Below are 17,999 nucleotides of genomic sequence, written 5' to 3'. Positions count from 1 at the left end.
GTACTGTGGCTAGGAGTGCAGGGAACAGGGAGCCGGCACTGGCAGTGTGAGAGCGGCGGACGCTAGTAACGAAGGTAAATATCGGGTAACCAAGGGAAGGGCTTCTTGGTTACCTGATGTTTACCGTGGTTACCAGCGTCCGCAGAAGCCGGCTCCCTGCTGCCTGCACACGTAGCAGAGTACACATCGGGTAATTAACCCGATGTGTACTGTGGCTAGGTGTGCAGGGAGCCAGCGTTAAGCGGTGTGCGCTGGTAACCAAGGTAAATATCGGGTTGGTTACCCGATATTTACCTTAGATACCAAGCGCAGCATGCTTCCACGTGTAGCGATGCTCCAGCGATCCCTGCCAGGTCAGGTTGCTGGTGGGATCGCTGGAGCGTCGCTTAGTGTGACATCTCACCAGCGACCTCCTAGCAACTTACCAGCGATCCCTATCAGGTTGTATCGTTGTTGGGATCACTGGTAAGTTGTTTAGTGTGACTGGGCCTTTAGTGTTATTATTTTACTGGGGACAAACATACTGATTGAGAAGGGTTTGTCCGAGTAGTGGACAACACCACTCAGTATAATGTCATAGTTTAGCATTCCTTCTCCCTGTGTTTGGCATTTTACTTATCTCAAACAACCTCTTTTAGATGGGTAAATTGCATGAAACATCTACATTACAGTATATACAATATCTTTTTAGCCTTTGTTGCTGTGAGTGTGGCGTTTTCATTTACATTAATTAGTTGTAAACATTTTACCTATGCAATATCTGATTTTGATTGTGAGCTGTACTAATATTTGTCTAAGTAGGTAAGCCATAGATGGAAATATTTGGACTCACCATACACATCACAATGAGATGTGTGTTGACTGTTGATATTAATGTTTAATACACATCTTTTAAACTTGAATTTCCCAGCTTTGGTAATTTTCTCAAAAAATATTCGATTTAGTGGAAATAAATAACAAATACAGTCTTCGTAATGTCCAAGTGAACTCCACATACTATATGTCCATGGTACCTGTTCTTCACTGCATTTTTGTCATATACACTATCTAAACAGTATAGTCACAGTTTTTTGGGGCTTGTTCTCAATATTTCTATTACTAAGCTGTGACATCACAAAAGAGATTTCCCCCAAAAGGGTGGCTGCGCTGCATTCCCTGCCTTGGCTTTTATACAGACTATCCTCTGCTGTATTATACTATGTGATGTGTTATACTGACTGTGCTATACTATGTGATAGCTGCAAGAGAGGCCCGCAGTCTAGCTGATGCAATCTTCTGCTTAGTGTAAAATAATGACAGACAGATTTTCAGTTCCAAGTACATGCAATTAAAATAAATAAAAATAAGTCTTCAAAGGTGGACAACCCCTTTAAAAGCTGTACGTCAGATAGTGCCTCTCTCTTTGGCAAGAATGATTAGCGCTATTTAATGCTCGTGATCACGTCTAGTCTAATACATAGAAAAAAATCTACAAGAGACTAATTTCCAAGACATCGTTCCCAAATATTCAAGCCTCCTCTTCAAACAGAGCAGTGATAAATGGAGCAAGATAAAGTCATGCTGCTTTTTTGTAGTTCTGCCAGGTTTTTTCCAAATCTTGCTAATATAAAGCATTGTGACCTTGTAATGCACTATTGGGTCAATTCACAGTTCTGGAGTGTTATCAGGACAGACTGTCTGACGTTTATCACCTAACACATGGCACTGAGCATTCTATTACAGTAAACTGAGGGAGTATCTGTATTCAAGCAGTTTCTCAAAGCAATAAAACAAGGCCAAGGGCAATAATCTGTGGTAGTGATGGGCACCATGTACTTCAAAGCTTGTGCAGTGTACAACTAGACGTAACTATCTCGCAGGCTTGTTTTCTTCTCATTGACCTCAAAGACATTTTATAAAGATCAATGTAAGTTAGAAGATAAAATCTGGTGCATAAACTCAATTTTATTGCCAATTTTCATCTTTTCAACTCTACATGGAAAACTGGTCAAGCTATATGACCACCCATAGATGCCGTTGATGCAACATCAGGCTTCCTTTAATTTTGTCTGACCACAGTCTGTAATGGTGTTTCTTAGGCCATGCTCACATCAGTGGTATTTTGACGCAGGGCCGGATCCGGTACAAATGCGTTTCAGCTCATTTCACCTCCAATGGAGTAGCGGTGGGATATAGTCACATGCACCGCATGTGACCGCGATTCCATAGGAAATGAATGGAGCTGAAATGCATTTGTACCGGATCCAGCCCTGCGGCAAAATACCGCTGATGTGAGCATGGCCTTACCAAGCCCCATTTTTTCAAATCTGATGGTGTAACTTTATGTGATATTAGTTTTGTAATGCTTCAACATATTCCAATGATTCTGAGATTGTGTTTTCAATACATTTTGTGCTTTATGATAGTGCTCAATTTAGATCAATTTGATTTTAATTTACTTATGAGAAATTTGAAATTGGAATTTTTTTTTTGTTAAGATTTAGCATGTTTTCAACTTTGAATTTGTATGCCCTTACAATTTATCATTTCACAGAAAGGAGGTAGTAAATAACATTTACCATATGTCAAATTTATGTCAGCAAAATTTTTAATCATCTTTCCATTTTTTTTAAAGAAAGTTAGAAAGCTTAATAGGTTAGCAGCATTTTCTCAACAAAATTCACAAAACCTATTATGTTTTTAGGGACCACTTTACTTTGAGGTGACTTTGTGACTTTGAAGGACCTAGATGTATCAAAAAGTCCCCCCCCCCCCAAAAAAAATGTAAAAAAAAAATAAAAATTATACCCCTCAAAGTATTCAAAACTGCAATCAAAAAGTTTATTAAACCTTCAGGTGCTTTACAAGAATTACCACAATGAGGAATGCAAAAAATAAAAATGTACATTACATTTTTTGTTCTACTAAAAAGTTGCTTCAACCCCAAATTTTAATTGTCCAAAGTGGAAGAAGAGAAAATTGAGCCCAAATTTTTTTGTGCAATTTCTCATAAGCACATTAACACTCCATACGATACTGAAATATACAGTTTGGGCACTCAGCAGGGTTTGGAAGAAAAGAAGCACTATTTGACATCTGGAGAAAAAATTTGGCTGGAATAGATTACAAGCTTCATGCAGCAAAACAATGACCAAAAGCACACAAGTCGATCCACAAAAGAAATGTTAAACAAAGAATAAATATAAAGATGGGAAGCCAGTGAAGGGATTGTCAGAGTGGCGAGGCTGGGGAATAGCGAGGGGAGAGGTGGATTAAGCGGGCCGCAGAGTTTAGGATAGATTGGAGGGGTGCAAGAGTGTTGGAAGGGAGGCCAGAGAGCAGGAGGTTGCAGTAGTCGAGGCGGGGGATGATGAGGGCATGCACTAATGTTTTTGCTGATTTTTGGTTAAGGAAAGCACAGATCCGGGAGATATTTTTAAATTGTAGTCTGCATGAGGTGAAGAGGGCTTGGATGTGTGGCTTGAAGGATAGAGCAGAGTCGAGGGTTACTCCAAGGCAACGAACTTGTGAGACTGGGGAGAGTGAGCAACCATCAAGTTTGATGGAAAGGCTTGTTGGAGGAGATGAGTGAGGAGGAGGAAAGACAATGAACTCTGTTTTGTCCATGTTAAGCTTTAGGAATCGCGCAGAGAAGAAGGAAGAAATAGCAGACATTGTGGAATTTTGGTTAGTAGTGAGGTAATGTCAGGTCCAGAGAGGTAGATCTGTGTGTCATCGGCATAGAGATGATACTGAAAGCCGTGGGACTCTATGAGCTGTCCCAGGCCGAAGGTGTAGATGGAGAACAGCAGGGGTCCAAGAACTGAGCCTTGGGGGACACCGACAGATAGGGGGCGAGATGAGGAAGTGGTGTGAGAATGGGAGACGCTGAAAGTTCGGTTGGTTAGGTATGAGGAGATCCAAGATAGGGCCAAGTCTGTGATGCCCAGAGATGAGAGAATCTGTAGTAGGAGGGAATGGTCTACTGTGTCGAAGGCAGAGGACAGGTCCAGGAGGAGGAGGATAGAGTAGTGTCGCTTGGCTTTGGCGGTTAGTAGATCATTGGTGACTTTGGGTAGGGCAGTTTCAGTAGAGTGATGTGGTCGGAAGCCAGATTGTAGCTGGTCAAAGAGGGAGCAGGAGGAGAGGTATGAGGACAGTTCAAGATGGACATGCAGTTCTAGTTTTGAGGCATAGGGGAGAAGGGATATGGGGCGATAGTTTGACACAGAGGATGGGTCAAGGGAGGGCTTTTTGAGGATGGGTGTAATGGAGGCATGTTTAAAGCATGAGGGGAATACACTACTTGTTAGTGATAGGTTGAAGCGATGGGTTAGGGCTGGGATGAGGACTGCGGTGATGTTGGGGATGAGGTGCGATGGGAGCGGGTCCAGTGCACAGGTGGTTAGATGTGAAATTGAGAGTAGAGTGGAAAGATTGTTTTCTGTCATGGTGGAGAAGCTGGATTTGGAGGAAGAGGGCTGAGTAACTATGATAAGGGGCCGTAGTGATTGTGGGCCAAAGCTTGCTCTGATGTTGTCAATCTTCTGCTTGAAGAAAGAGGCACAGTCTTCAACTGAGATGAGAGGAAAGGGAGGTGGTTCTGGAGGACGGATGAGAGAATTGAAAGTGTTGAATAGCTGTTTAGGTTTGTGAGAGAGAGAGGATATGACGGATGAGAAGTAGGTTTGTTTTGCAGCAGTGAGTGTGGACTTGAAAGTGGTGAGGGACTCTTTATATGCAATGAAGTGCTCAGTGGAATGATACTTCTTCCATCTGCGCTCAGAAATTCTGGAAGCCATCTCAGTTCTTTAGTCTGCCTCGTGTGCCAGGGTTGCCTGTTGATTGTGCGGGTTTTGGTGTGTGTGAGGGGGGCAGCTGATTCGAGAGCTGCAGAGATTGTAGTGTTGTATAAAGTTGCCGCAGCATCTGGATCGTGTAAAAATGCAATGTCTGTGAGAGGGATAAGGGACTGAGAAAGTGCGTCTAAATAAGGTGCTTGATATTTCTGCGAGGGTGTGAAAGTTTGTGGAGGGGGGGGTTGCATACTTGGAGAAGAGAGGGAAGAGAATGTGAGTAGGTTGTGGTCAGACAGGGAGAGAGGTGAGTTAGAGAGGTTAGATAGGGAACAGAGGCGAGTGAAGATGAGGTCCAGCATGTGGCCATCTTTGTGAGTAGCTGCAGAAGACCATTGAATGAGGCCAAAGGAGGAAGCGAGTGTTAGAAGTTTGGAGACAGATGAGTGGGAAGTGTCAATAGGGATATTGAAATCACCCATGATGATGGTGGGGATGTCGGTGGAAAGGAAGTGTAGTAGCCAGGTGGTGAATGGTCAAAAAAGGCAGTGGCTGGCCCTGGAGGGCGGTAAATGACAGCCAGTTGAAGGTTGGTTGGGGCGTAGATGCGTACGGAGGACACCTCAAAAGATGGGAGAGTAACCGAGGGTGGTAGTGGAATTGGTGTAAAGGAGCATTGGTCGGACAGGAGCAAACCAACTCCTCCACCATGCTTGTTGCTGGGGTGGGGGGTGTGAGAGAGTTGGAGACCGCCATTAGAAAGTGCAGCAGGAGAGGCTGTGTCAGAGGGGTGAGCCAGGTTTCTGTGATGGTGAGGAAGGAAAGTTTATTAGTGATGAAAAGATCATGGATGTAGGATAGTTTGTGCAGACAGAGCGAGCGTTCCATGGAGCTCCTGTTAATGGGACTGGGGGAGCGGGGGCTGGGTGGATGGGTATAAGGTTAGAGAGGTTGCGGAAATTTGTGATAGGTTGTGGATGGGGGTTTGAAGTGACAATAGGAATGTGGTGAGGACCAGGATTAGGAGAGATATCCCCAGCAGTGAGGAGAAGCAGTGAGAGTGTTAGTAGGTGGGAGCAGGAGAGGCCATGAGATGGCCGTGTGTGTGTCTGGAGACACTGGGTGAAATGTGGAGGAAAATATCTGAGGGGAAGGTGAGATTGGTGGGGAGGATGGAGGGAGAGATGAAAAGTTCATTACTGGCTTTAGGGATCAGAGGGGGCAGTAAAAAGTGAAGTATTATAGAAGTGAAAGTGAAGATAAACACAAACATTGTTTACTGTGACTATGTTTCCAGTTACCTTCCGGTCACTTCAGGCCTAATTCTGGCCTAATTCAATGCATCATACTTATATGATGCATACTTGTCATGGTGCAGACAAAGTCTGGTGCAGACTTTTAGAGCCCCAATATATACATATACAAGTGCAATCAGCTGTGAAGAGGTGGGGTGCAACAAGAACCTCTTGATCACTCAATCAAAGAAGCCAGATGCAGCATCACATAGGCAGAGTAAACAAAGGTCATAAAAGGAATGTGGGGAACAGGGGGGGAAGAGGTCACAGTGAGATGCTGGAGCATGGAGCAGGGAGATATTGAAGCAAAGAGAGAACAGGTCAGATATATTGGGAAAGTAGGGTGGATAAATTAACATACCATGTATTAGCACACACAGCAGAGAGAAGGGGAGATCAGTTCAGTTCATGGGAATTATCTTAATTAGTGTTGGAGTCAGACACCCTTGAGTCATCAAGAGGCTTGTGAAGGAGGGAAATGAGAGAGGTGAGAAAAAGGGGATGGGTCTGAGGTCAGGGGTCGGAGGATTAAGAAATCACTTTTCAGTATTCAGCTGTATGTAACAGCAGCCACCGTATGGAAGACAAGAAGTCCAAACAAGGCCCAATCACAGACAGACACTGTGACTACTGTGCACACCATTCCTGACTGAAAGAGAGTTGTGACAGATACGTAGGAGGTGGTCGCACTCCCTACTGTTTTATGCTTTTTGTCTCTTGTGAAAATACTGTGTTTTAGGTACCAAGCAGGATGTTAATGTGTGTGATAAAAATGACCACTACTGCTAAATGAAATGTGGCTCCCTGATGTAGCAGAGCTGGGATCATGTAGTGGCCAGTGCCATCTAGCAGTTGGGCAGGAGCAGCAGAGGATTAGCTATTAGATAAGTTAGGGAAGGAGTGACAGATGGCTTGTGGGTTGGTTAGAGAGATGGACCTGATGAGAGGGAGTTCGGCAGAAGGGTTCGAGGAGTAAAGACATGGCATGGTGTCAGGACTCAGTCAGGGAATCCTGAGATAACATCTAAAAGGTTTGGAACCTACAGCTAGCCCCAGCAGGTTCAGGGAAGTTGTGAGACTAGATAGCCGTCGGGGCGCAGAAAAGGTCAGCAGTGAGAAGAAGCGTGGGGGAACGGAGACACAGGTGCCCAGCAGCTTGTGGATTAGTTCCAAGATAGTGGGGAAAAGTCAAATGAGAGTACCCCAAAAAAACAGCAGCCACAAAACCATTGGGAGTGAGGCCATGTCTGTCATAATATGGGAAGAATAAACTGTTCAAGTTTTGATTTGCCAAGTGTACTCCAGTGTTACCTGTTTGACTACTGCGTCTATGATGGGGACCAACTAAGAGGTGATGGACACCAACCAGAAGAAAGCAGTAAGTGTTGCACAACCCGACCGAAGTCACACACTGATTTTCTCTGGCGAAAGAGTGCGAAGCCCCCATGGCCTGGTGTCCTTACCATCCTTCAAGTCATGCTGCGTACAGTGTCGTTCCCCACACAACCCTTCTTGAGAGGCTGCGGGAAGAATGCCTTCGATGAAAAAACTACTGGCTATTCAAGCAAAGATGGCAGGACATGGCCTGAGACCAACTGCGAGCCCCACCCATCATGGGTGGTACAGAGGGAAAAGAAAACTGTACCATGTATGCTCGGAAGGTGGGGATTAAGAAACACCCTGCATTCAGTGATGCATGCCCCCAGTGGGTGCATCAGAGAAAAAGAGCCTGCCCTTCCCAAAAAGTTGATGGGGAATGGGCGGTGGGCTTGAAAAAACAGGCATTAGGAACCGGAAGAGGCCACACAATGGGGGAGTGCGGCTTGGAAAATGGAGACTCCCCCAACAGTACAGTTTGGAACCGTTTCTGTTCCCGAAGCAGAGGGAAAGAGCTGCTCTTCCCAAAAAGCTGATGGAGAACGGGTGGCGGGCTTGATAAAGCAGGCATAGGATCCAGAAGAGGCCACACCATGGGAGGGTGCGGCCTAGAAAATAGAGAATTCCCCAACACTACAGTTCAGAGCCATTGCTGTTCCCGAAGTAGAGGATTTGATCATTGAACCTTTGCTCACTAGGGACGCCCACTGGTATAGGTTACATGCCCATAGTAGCCATGGTCATCGTACATGGCAGGACAGGGTGGCTCAGCTGGCCACAGATGCCAAGGTCGGGTGGCCTGGGGGCCTGAAAATGTGGAAGATGGCCTCTGAGGACTGGGACCTATGGTGACAGTTGGTGGCCACGGTGGATTTGGCCCCATTATCTAAGGTGGTGACTGCAACGGTGGGTCTCAAACAGCCCTTCAGCTGAGGGAGTGCCTCCGGCAGCTGCAGGCGGTGTGAGCAGCCAAGAAATTCGGAGACCTAGAGACAGCATCGGCCTCAGAGCTACCCCCGGAAGCACAGCCAACATTGGCCACAGCAATAGTGAGTAGGCTACTGCCCCAAAAACCCTGACCCCGATAACAATCAGCCCCCGGCCCTGTATCCTACCAAAGCAAAATGGGTGGCCTGAGTTATCCAAGGGAAGAAAAGGTGGGAGGTGTGGGTCCACAGCTAGTTGGCACTCTTGGGTGGTAGCACCATCGGCTCCTGAAGTTGGCCTGGCACAGGCAAAGTTTTGAGTTTGTTTTCTCCTCCCTGTTTTGTTTTGGACACATTGCGCTCCCTTCTGCTGATATGCGGAACTTTTGGGCAGTGACAAAACAGCTCGCACCTGCACTGTGGACACTGCCCTGGCCCATGGACTTTACTCTTACCCCAGGACATTGCCCCTTTGTCCCAAAGACTTTGCTCTCTCCCCCCCAAAGACTGTGGCCCATGGAACTCTACCCAATGCTCGTAGACAGTGTTGTACATCAGGGACTGGCATCCGCAGAGAGGGGAGGAAGAAGGAAATAGATCCTGAGGAGTGGGTCCAGGACTGTCTTGCACCATGACAATAACCGGCAGGTGCATGGATGATACTGCTGCTGACAGGAAAAAGGACTGTTGCCTATAGGTGTCTTGATTTACAAGTTTCTACCTTTGTCTGGTACCTGGGCCATAGGAAAAGTGGACTTTGAAATTTTCTATAACAATAGTAATATTTTGCTGCTTTATAAGTTTTAATGTCTTCTGGTTATGGATGATAATATTTAAGTGAGGAGGCATGGAGGATGTGGTCAGCCCCCCTACTGTATTATGCTATTTGTCTGTGTTAGGAAGATAATGTGTTTTAGGTACCACACATGCTGTTAATGCGTGTGATTAAAATGACCACTGCTGCTACTGAAGGGCGGTTCCCCGATGTAACAGAGCCATGACTGTATAGCGGCCGGTGCCGCCTAGTGGTCAGGGAAGAGCAGTGGATAATTAGATGTTAAATAAGATAGGGGAGGAGTGACAAATGACCAGTGGGTTGGTTAGAGAGATGGGCCTGGTGAGAGAGAGTTCTGCAGAAGTGTTTGAGGAGGAAAGATGTGGCACTCTGTCAGGAGTCAATCAGGGAACCCTGAGGTAACCTCTTAAAGGCCTATCTCGGCCAAGGCGTAACCAAGGTCTAACTTCAATAAAGGCTGCTTTACACGCAGCGACATCGCTAAAGTGATGTCGTTGGGGTCACGGAATTCGTGACGCACATGTGGCCTCGTTAGCGATGTCGTTGCGTGTGACACCTACGTGCGATCAAAAAAGGTTGCAAAATCGTTTATCGTTGACATGCTCCCCTATTCCCAAATATCGTTGCAGCTGCAGGTACGATGTTGTTCGTCGTTCCTGCGGCAGCACACATCGCTATGTGTGACACCGCAGGAACGAGGAACCTCACCTTACCTGCGGCCGCCGGCACTGAGGATGGAAGGAGGTGGGCCGCCCCTCCGCTTCTATTGGAAGGCCGCTTAGTGACGTCGTTGTGATGCCAAACGAACAGCCCCCTTAGAAAGGAGGCAGTTCGCCGGTCACAGCGACGTTGCTAGGCAGGTAAGTAGTGTGACATGTCCGAGCGATTTTGTGGGCTGTGGGCAGCGATTTGCCCGTGACGCACAAACGATGGGAGCGGGTACACACGCTAGCAATCTCGCTAGCGAGATTGCAGCGTGTAAAGCGGCCTTTAGTGATGGGTGGGCTGCAGAAAATTGCAGATGCTGTAAGAAGGAAAAGAAATGAAAAGAAAATGAACCCTCAAGAAGAGAAACAGCACCCATACTAGAAACAACACCCTTCAAGACATTTATCAAGATATGTAGGGGCTTTTGACTAATTTGGCTAATGTTCAGTGAATCTGCAAAGTAAAAACTGCAATTTTCTATGCTTTATAATTTCAGTGCCCAAAATGTTGTGTCCATTTTGAGTCACTGTAGACACACCCCTTAAAGCAGTTGTCCACGCTGTGTGACTACATACTGGTGAATCCTCAGAACGTGCGTACTGTGCACTGTGAGGATTCTCCAGAGTCAGCCCCATTAACGCTAGTTACATGGCCACAAGAATTCAATATGCATACTTCTGGCCAGAATCTGATTAGACTGTTTTTGATCTCGCTCAATACACCCTGATGAAGGTAAGATGAAACACACGTTGAGGTGGCAAGGACCTCACAACATTATGTACTTTATGTAATGTCAGCGTCAGATCGTACGATCTATTGTGCGATTGCATGAGCAATCGTACCCGCCCCCGTCGTTTGCGCATCACGGGTAATTAGTTTCCCGTGGCGCACAAAGTCCTTTACCCCGTCACACGTACTTACCTTCCAAACGACCTCGCTGTGGGCGGCGAACATCCTCTTCCTGAAGGGGGAGGAACGTTCGGCGTCACAGCGATGACACACAGCGGCTGGCCAATAGAAGCGGAGGGGTGGAGATGAGCGGGACGTAACATCCCGCCCACCTCTTTCCTTCCGCATTGCCGCCGGGACGCAGGTGTCACGGGAACGATGAACAACCGGAGCACAGAAGGAGGAACGACTTTATGAAAATGAACGACGTGTCAACGAGCAACGATAAGGTGAGTATTTTTGCTTGTTCACAGTCGTTCCTAGGTGTCACACGGTAAGATATGTCTAACGATGCCGGATGTGCGTCACTAACGACGTGACCCCGACGACATATTTTGCCCGATATATCATACCGTGTGACGCCGGCACAAGTCTATATACACAAAGCTTCCTTTATATAGTTCTATTTTTGGGACCAATTAGTTTTCATTTTTACAGGTTTGCTGATGAAAATTGTTATAATGTATGAGTATGAGTATAGACTCCATTATTATTATTATTATGTTTTGAAATCTAGACCTGTGTATTTGCATAATAGTCTAGTGTCTCCTGCACGATTAGCACCACTTGTTTAACATTGTGAGATTTTTTTAATCAGTTATATCAATGACATTTGAGAGTTTTATACACTATAATTAAGGGCTCCTTTATATCCTATTAGTGTGTTGTAGTTTAAAGTTTTTTGAATTTTCTCATTTAATTTTGTGCATTTATTGAAGGAAACGTATCTAAAGGGGTTATTGTGCTGTACAGATGTAGAAAAACTATGCTTAGTTTTAATTAGTTTTGAGTAAATACAGATTAGATATTACAAAAAAATTTTGACAGTGAGAATGATCAACAAGTGGAACAGGCTGCCATGAGAGGGGGTAAGATCTCCTTCAATGGAAGGCTTCAAACAGAGGGTGACTGAGATGGTTTAGTGAATCCTAAATTTTTGGACACAATGACCTTGGAGGTTCTTTCCAACTCTAACATTCTATGATTCTATGAGGGATCAGAATTGATTAAGCTGGAGTTGTCCGGTAATGACAACCTTTTTATCCCTTTTTATATTGTTGCCTTAACAATTTTTTATATACCTTTCCTGTATTTTGGAACTGCTTACTATGAAAGAGCTTAAGTCTATGTGCGCACTAGGCATTTTTTACCGCATTTTTGCGCATTTTTCCGGTGCGTTTTTGTTCAGAAAACTGCATGACTTTGCTTCACCATCAAATTCTATGAGTTTTAATTTTTGCTGTCTGCACACAGCGTTTTATTTTAGCTGCGTTTTTGTGGTGCCCACAAAAACGCAGCATGTCAATTATTCCTGTGTTTTTCATTGCGTTTTTCACCCATTGAGTTCAATGAGATGTTCAAAAACGCAATGCAAAACGCAAATTGCAAATATAGCTGCGTTTCTATGACTAAAAAACACAGCTATAAATGCAAGGGGTGGGTAGTACAGTCATGTGTACAGGAAGAGGATTCCTTGTGTTGGTAAACACAGAAGAGTGAATCCTCCCGGTACCGCCACCCCTACTTCCACCTCCTGTCCGGCGCCATGTCCGGATGGGAGGTGGAAGCAGCTGAGAAATCAAAACTGAACAGTGGAAAAAAAAAATATCATACTCACCTGTCTGCAGACTCCAGGGACACGTCCGATCGCTCCAGGATCTGTCGGTGATCAGCTGATGCGGTCACCTGACGGCATCAGCTGACAGTTTAAGTCCAGCGCTGAGGCCGGCTTTTTACCACGCGACCAGTTTAAACTATCAGCTAATGCTGTCAGGTGACCGCATCAGCTGATTACCGCTGGGTCCTGGAGCGATCAGATGGGAGTCTGCACAGAAGTGTGTAGTTTTTTTTTTCTACTGATGTATCAGCTGATTGTATATCCGGCAAACCGATCAGATGATACTGGATCCGAATTGGATATCGCGGCACCCTCGACCCAGGATTACTGCAGAGAGGGGTGTCTTTAGTTCGATAAAGATGGAGTCACTAAGTGTGTTGTGTGTTATTTCTAATAAAAATATTTTTCTCTGTGTTGTGTTTTTTTTTATCTTTACTAGAAATTCATGGTGACCATGTCTAATATTAGTGTGACATCATGAATTTCGGGCTTAGGGCCAGCTGATAATATACATCTAGCCCTAACCCCATTATTATCCAGTGTGTGAGCGCCACCAGGGCCACTGGAAGAGTTGGATACAGCGCCAGAAGATGGCGCTTCTATGAAAGCGCCATTTTATGGGGTGGCTGTGGACTGCAATTTTCAGCAGGAGTGCCCAGAAAGCTTGGGCACCCTGCGCTGCAAATTTCAATCCCCAGCTGCCTAGTTGTACCTGGCTGGACACAAACATTTTGGCGAAGCCCTCGTCATTTTTTTTAATTATTTCATGAAACTCATGAAATAATAAAAAAAAGGGCTTCCCTATATTTTTGGTTTTCAGCCGGGCACAAAGCTGGGGGTTGCAGGCAGCCCATACCTGCCTGCTGTACCTGGTTGGCATACAAAAATATGGCGAAGCCCACGTCATTTTTTTTTACGTTTTACGTTTTTGGGCAAAAAGCATCTGCATACAGTCCTGGATGGAGCATGCGTTTTTTGCCGCAGATGCGTTTTTGTGCATTTTTTTGCGGCCAAAAACGCCACATCTTTGGAGCTAAAAAAAAGTGGTTAGGTGCGCACATACCCTAATACATTTACCCTTCAAGTCTACAAACCCAATCTAAAAAGTCAGTTGAACAAACTGTAGTCTATATTTGTGTAGGTACTCTCTCATTCCTATCTTGTATCAGTATTGTTTCTGTACTAAAATTGCTTTGCAATAGTAAATTTAGCTTCAGTTTTTAGAGCTAATAAATACATCAACACACCATGACATATATGGCAGCAATGTGACTGTAGGCTGTAAGAAATTAAGTATTCAAAATCAGAACCTATGAAACACCTATAATAATAGCAGATATGCAATATTTCTTAGAATTAGGATTACAACTTTCAATTTTGTTAGGACTTACCCCCATAATTTTAGTGTTGCAACGGGCACATGTTGGAGCAAAGAACTGCTCATAGCATCGTTCACAGTAGACACTCTTCTGCTCCTCAACAAAGCTCACATCAGCCAGGGACGTCTTACAGTAGGCACAGTTAAATTCCTCTGGATGCCATGATCTACCCATGGCCACTAAGAATGGACCCCTGTATAGTAGATGCATACAAAATAATTAATAAATCATTTTCTAAAAATGCACACAATACACTGAAAACATTTTTACATTTCAAAAGGCCTTGCATACAGTGCAGTTTTGATGTCTACTAAAGTATTTGGTGTTCCCAATGTTTTTTTTGCCTCAATTTTCTAAAAAGGCGGGGAAATTGTCATGACCTTATGGTGTTTTCACATAAAGAAAAAGTATCACAAATTCATGGTCTGAACACGGCCTAAAGAGGTAACTTCTGCTTAAAGCATATTTTAACTTGGTGAAAACGTGAACACGATTTTTCAACTATCCCTTGGAATGGTCTTCAGTGTGGATTAGATATATACATATATATATATATATATATATATATATATATATATATATATATATATATATATATATATATATATATATATATTCCTTTGCCAGCTGTTTGATCTGCTTACCTAATGATGCTGTTGCAATGTCCACAAAGAGGGGTCCTGCTGCTTGCTGGGAATCGCTCAGCGCGCTGAATTGTACCTCTTGGTGCTTGTGTAGGTGGTTGACTAGCAGGCTGAGGAGTATAGCTTGGAGTGGTTATTGGAGGTGGAGGAGGAGGTGCTGCTTTTGGCAGAATCTGTTTAGAAACTGTGGATGTAGTTTTCCCAGGTGCAAATTTTTGAGAAAAGGTTTCATCAGTTATCCATGGTGGGCGATTGGCTGGGTCTGGCTGAGGAGGGGCTGAGTAAGTAGGCTGAGGAGGTGCTGAGTAAGTAGGCTGAGGAGGTGCTGAGTAAGTAGGCTGAGGAGGTGCTGAGTAAGTAGGCTGAGGAGGTGCTGAGTACGTAGGCTGAGGAGGTGCTGAGTACGTAGGTGCAGGTGATGGAACAAAGCCTGGAGAAGGACCTGTAACATGTAACAGCATTAAGGAGTAGTTTTAGAGTGCATGTCACCATGTAAACGCTACATATCACACATAATAGTTTACTACTTTACCCCTATAGAAAAACTAAACCTTTAACTATTTACAGTACCCAGATTGTAGATGCCTTTTTGTAAAATCTAATCCAATCTCTACAGAGAAAATTTGCCAAGTAAGATGACCTCTGCTAAGGATTTGAAATCTGTAGTGTATCAATATATTCTTCATGTTTCTGCATATTCCACTATGTGCAATGGAAAAAGTAAATATGACTGGCCTCAGTTAAATATTTTTCCTCCATGTCATTATGTGATTGAGGGCCACTCGGAATCATCGATGACCTGGCAAAGGCAGCAGAACTCTGAGTAATTGCACTTCATGCATGGTTGGCTGTTGTGTCCAATACGTAGCTAAAATAGGTGAGTGATAGAGATGGGAGAATTGATTAGCAGGACTCTGGTCCATCTGCCAGGTCAGTACCTTGTGACCACTGGACAGGAGACCTGCAAATCTCCTTATCTTCTGGCATTCTTAGTTCCTGCTTTGATTAGGTGGGCCGGATGTGTCACACCACAATAATGAGGCTACCCCAGCCTTTTCGCTAATTAAAAGAGGAGCCAGAAATGTTGGGAGGTAAGGAGATTCACAGGTTTTTAGCGGTCACGGAGTAGTGACCTCTCCGGAATCCTGCAAATCAATTCTTCCATCTCTAGCGGGCAGCTGTCCATCGAGACTCCATCCCTGAATCTGCATACATTGTCACTATGTCCTACGACCGCTCTGTTTTTCATCTATTCCAGTATCTCTTCGACGCAAATGATAAAGTTTGGGGCAAATATGCAGCATAAAAATGGTGCATTGATATTTTAGCTGTGTTATATTCACATGTATTACAATGACATATTCCGAGAGCTCCATTACTGACATGACAATACTTTTTTTATAGTCTTCTCACTATAGGCAGCTGTAACAAGATTTATCCCATATCACTTCTAGTACTGGATGAATCATCCAATCACAAGTTTAAAAATACCCTTTTTACAGTGTGGTCATATTCTTAAGATGAAGGTCTCAGCGTGTTGTGGCATATCTCTAAGCTGAAAGCGGGAAGAGGCATCACGCAGACAATATGGAGAATACTCTGGTGCCCGGACATGTTCTCTAACTTATCTAATGTTACTGTCATAACAATCTGCATAATTTCTCTAGTTATAGGTATATGATTTTGCAGTAAGGGAAGACTAATTGATGCTCATAACTTGGTAAATGGAGCTGTTAAATTAGGAAAGGCGTTATGGAAAAAAAATAAACAAATTGATGTTTTAATTGTCTTTACAACATTCAATATTCTCAAGGTTTTCTTTATGATCCTATTAGGGTGTATTGATATAACAGAGGGAACTTTCCCCTTATGAGCTATGCTCTGTATTCGGCTATGTTCATGTGGCCCTCCTGAGGATCTGGTCGCCACAGGATACTGCACCTCAGTACACTTTTTGTGTGTTTTAAATAATTTTAACATGTTTCTGGTGTTATTTTGTCAATAAAATTGATTATTTGGATTTATATTTATGGTGATCCCATTTATTACACACCTTCTTTTTCTTCTACATTGTCCTGTATTTTCAGGTGTGTTATTTGCATTGATCCCACTCTTTATAGCCGTAGTGCCCTCATACCCTTCCTTCTTGATTGCACCTCAGTTAAGGTGCGGTATCCATCTCAGGTAAGGGGGGGTTAATCATCGGTGTTTCCACATTTCACCTTAGATACAGTCAGGTGCTTCCCACTGAGGATCTGTCTTGGGATAGACGGGGGGTGGCCATTAAGAGACACGGGACTTTCTAGTCGCTAGGGCAGCCACCAGGGGGCGGTCACATTGGGGGTAGAGGTTGGCGCAATATGCTCACACAGACAGACAGACGAGTCGGGACCATAGTTCTTACAAGACACCTCTGGAACACTTTGACCTTCACTAGGCCTGAGGCTAGGAGCGGGAGTTCAGCCCAGGTTCCTAACTTCCACAGTGGATACCCTAAGGAAAAGAAACTCTCTCTCTTCAAACACCGGTGGTGACGCTTCACTTGCTTGGGATTGACCGGAGCCTTTTTACGGCGGTGACCGGGACTACTGGGCTGGCAACTGAAGTTGTGAGTAAAAGACACCTTGAACCTGTGAACCTGCAGAGACTGTGTTGGCTTGTCTTTACCGGTGTTGCCGCCCAGCGCTTTGGCGCTGACTGCCACAACCTCTCCCTCCGTCATCCATCCGGGCCCACTCCACCTGTGGGGAGCGACACCATCCCGGCTGCCATACCAGCTGCAAAGGCGGGGAATTCTGCAGCAGCGGCTATTCCCTGGCCGCATACCACAGGTGGCATTACGACAAACTTTCCCAATCACCCCGCTTTCCCCTCTTTTGCTGTACGCCTCGGGGCAACGGAACCGGACAAGGCCACCTGTGACACCCTCAATGGTCTGGCAATGAGTAGGTTAACCACCTGCCCCGTGGGCCGGATGTGCGTCACAAAATCCTTGACCCCAACGAGATCGCTGTAGCGATCTCGTAGCGTGTAAAGCCATCCTTATCCACACTCCAAAAAAAGCTGCAAAAAAGGGACAAACAACGAAAATCGGATGTTTTTAATGCAGTGTATTTACTACCAAGAGGGAGGATTTTAGCTGCAGAAAAAAATGCAGCAAAAACACTGTGTGTGAACATAGTCTTACATATTTGCCTGCTCACAGCTTTCTTGCAGTGACTTCAGCAGTTGGTTTGTAATGCAGGGAGCTGAAACCTCAGCCATCTGCTGGGATTGTCACTTGTGGAGTTTTCCAGGACTTTAATTGTTAGACCTATATTAACCCCTATCAATCAGCTAATTGATTATGCCACAGCATACTGGTAGCACATCTCCTTAGAATGTGAAGTAGCCATGAATAGCATTGTAAGTATGTGAAAAAGCTGCTTAGTAGGGTTGTTGGTAGTCAGACCCCCATAGATCTGATATGAATGACATATTCCAAGGATAGTTCCACGATCCTTAGGATAAGCTATCAATGTCTGATTGGCTGG

At 44.6% G+C, this 17,999-nt stretch overlaps 1 protein-coding gene across 7 annotated transcripts in view; it reads right to left on the bottom strand.

The window, feature by feature from the left end:
- The window catches only part of LDB3 (LIM domain binding 3), a 282,469-nt gene that overhangs the window by 30,001 nt on the left and 234,469 nt on the right, over positions 1 to 17,999 (bottom strand). For all 7 annotated transcript variants that reach the window (XM_075348995.1, XM_075348997.1, XM_075348996.1 and 4 more), the window contains 2 exons: positions 14,467 to 14,908; positions 13,835 to 14,015 (listed from right to left, as the gene is read on the bottom strand). In XM_075348995.1, coding sequence (XP_075205110.1) covers positions 13,835 to 14,015; positions 14,467 to 14,908 — 623 coding nt within the window. The remainder of the gene's footprint in view (positions 1 to 13,834; positions 14,016 to 14,466; positions 14,909 to 17,999) is intronic.

The sequence above is a fragment of the Anomaloglossus baeobatrachus genome, chromosome 5 (assembly GCF_048569485.1).
Source record: "Anomaloglossus baeobatrachus isolate aAnoBae1 chromosome 5, aAnoBae1.hap1, whole genome shotgun sequence".
Classification (NCBI taxonomy): Eukaryota; Metazoa; Chordata; class Amphibia; order Anura; family Aromobatidae; genus Anomaloglossus; species Anomaloglossus baeobatrachus.
The sequence above is the reverse complement of the archived record's forward strand: the minus strand, read 5'-3'. Positions and strand labels throughout refer to the sequence as shown.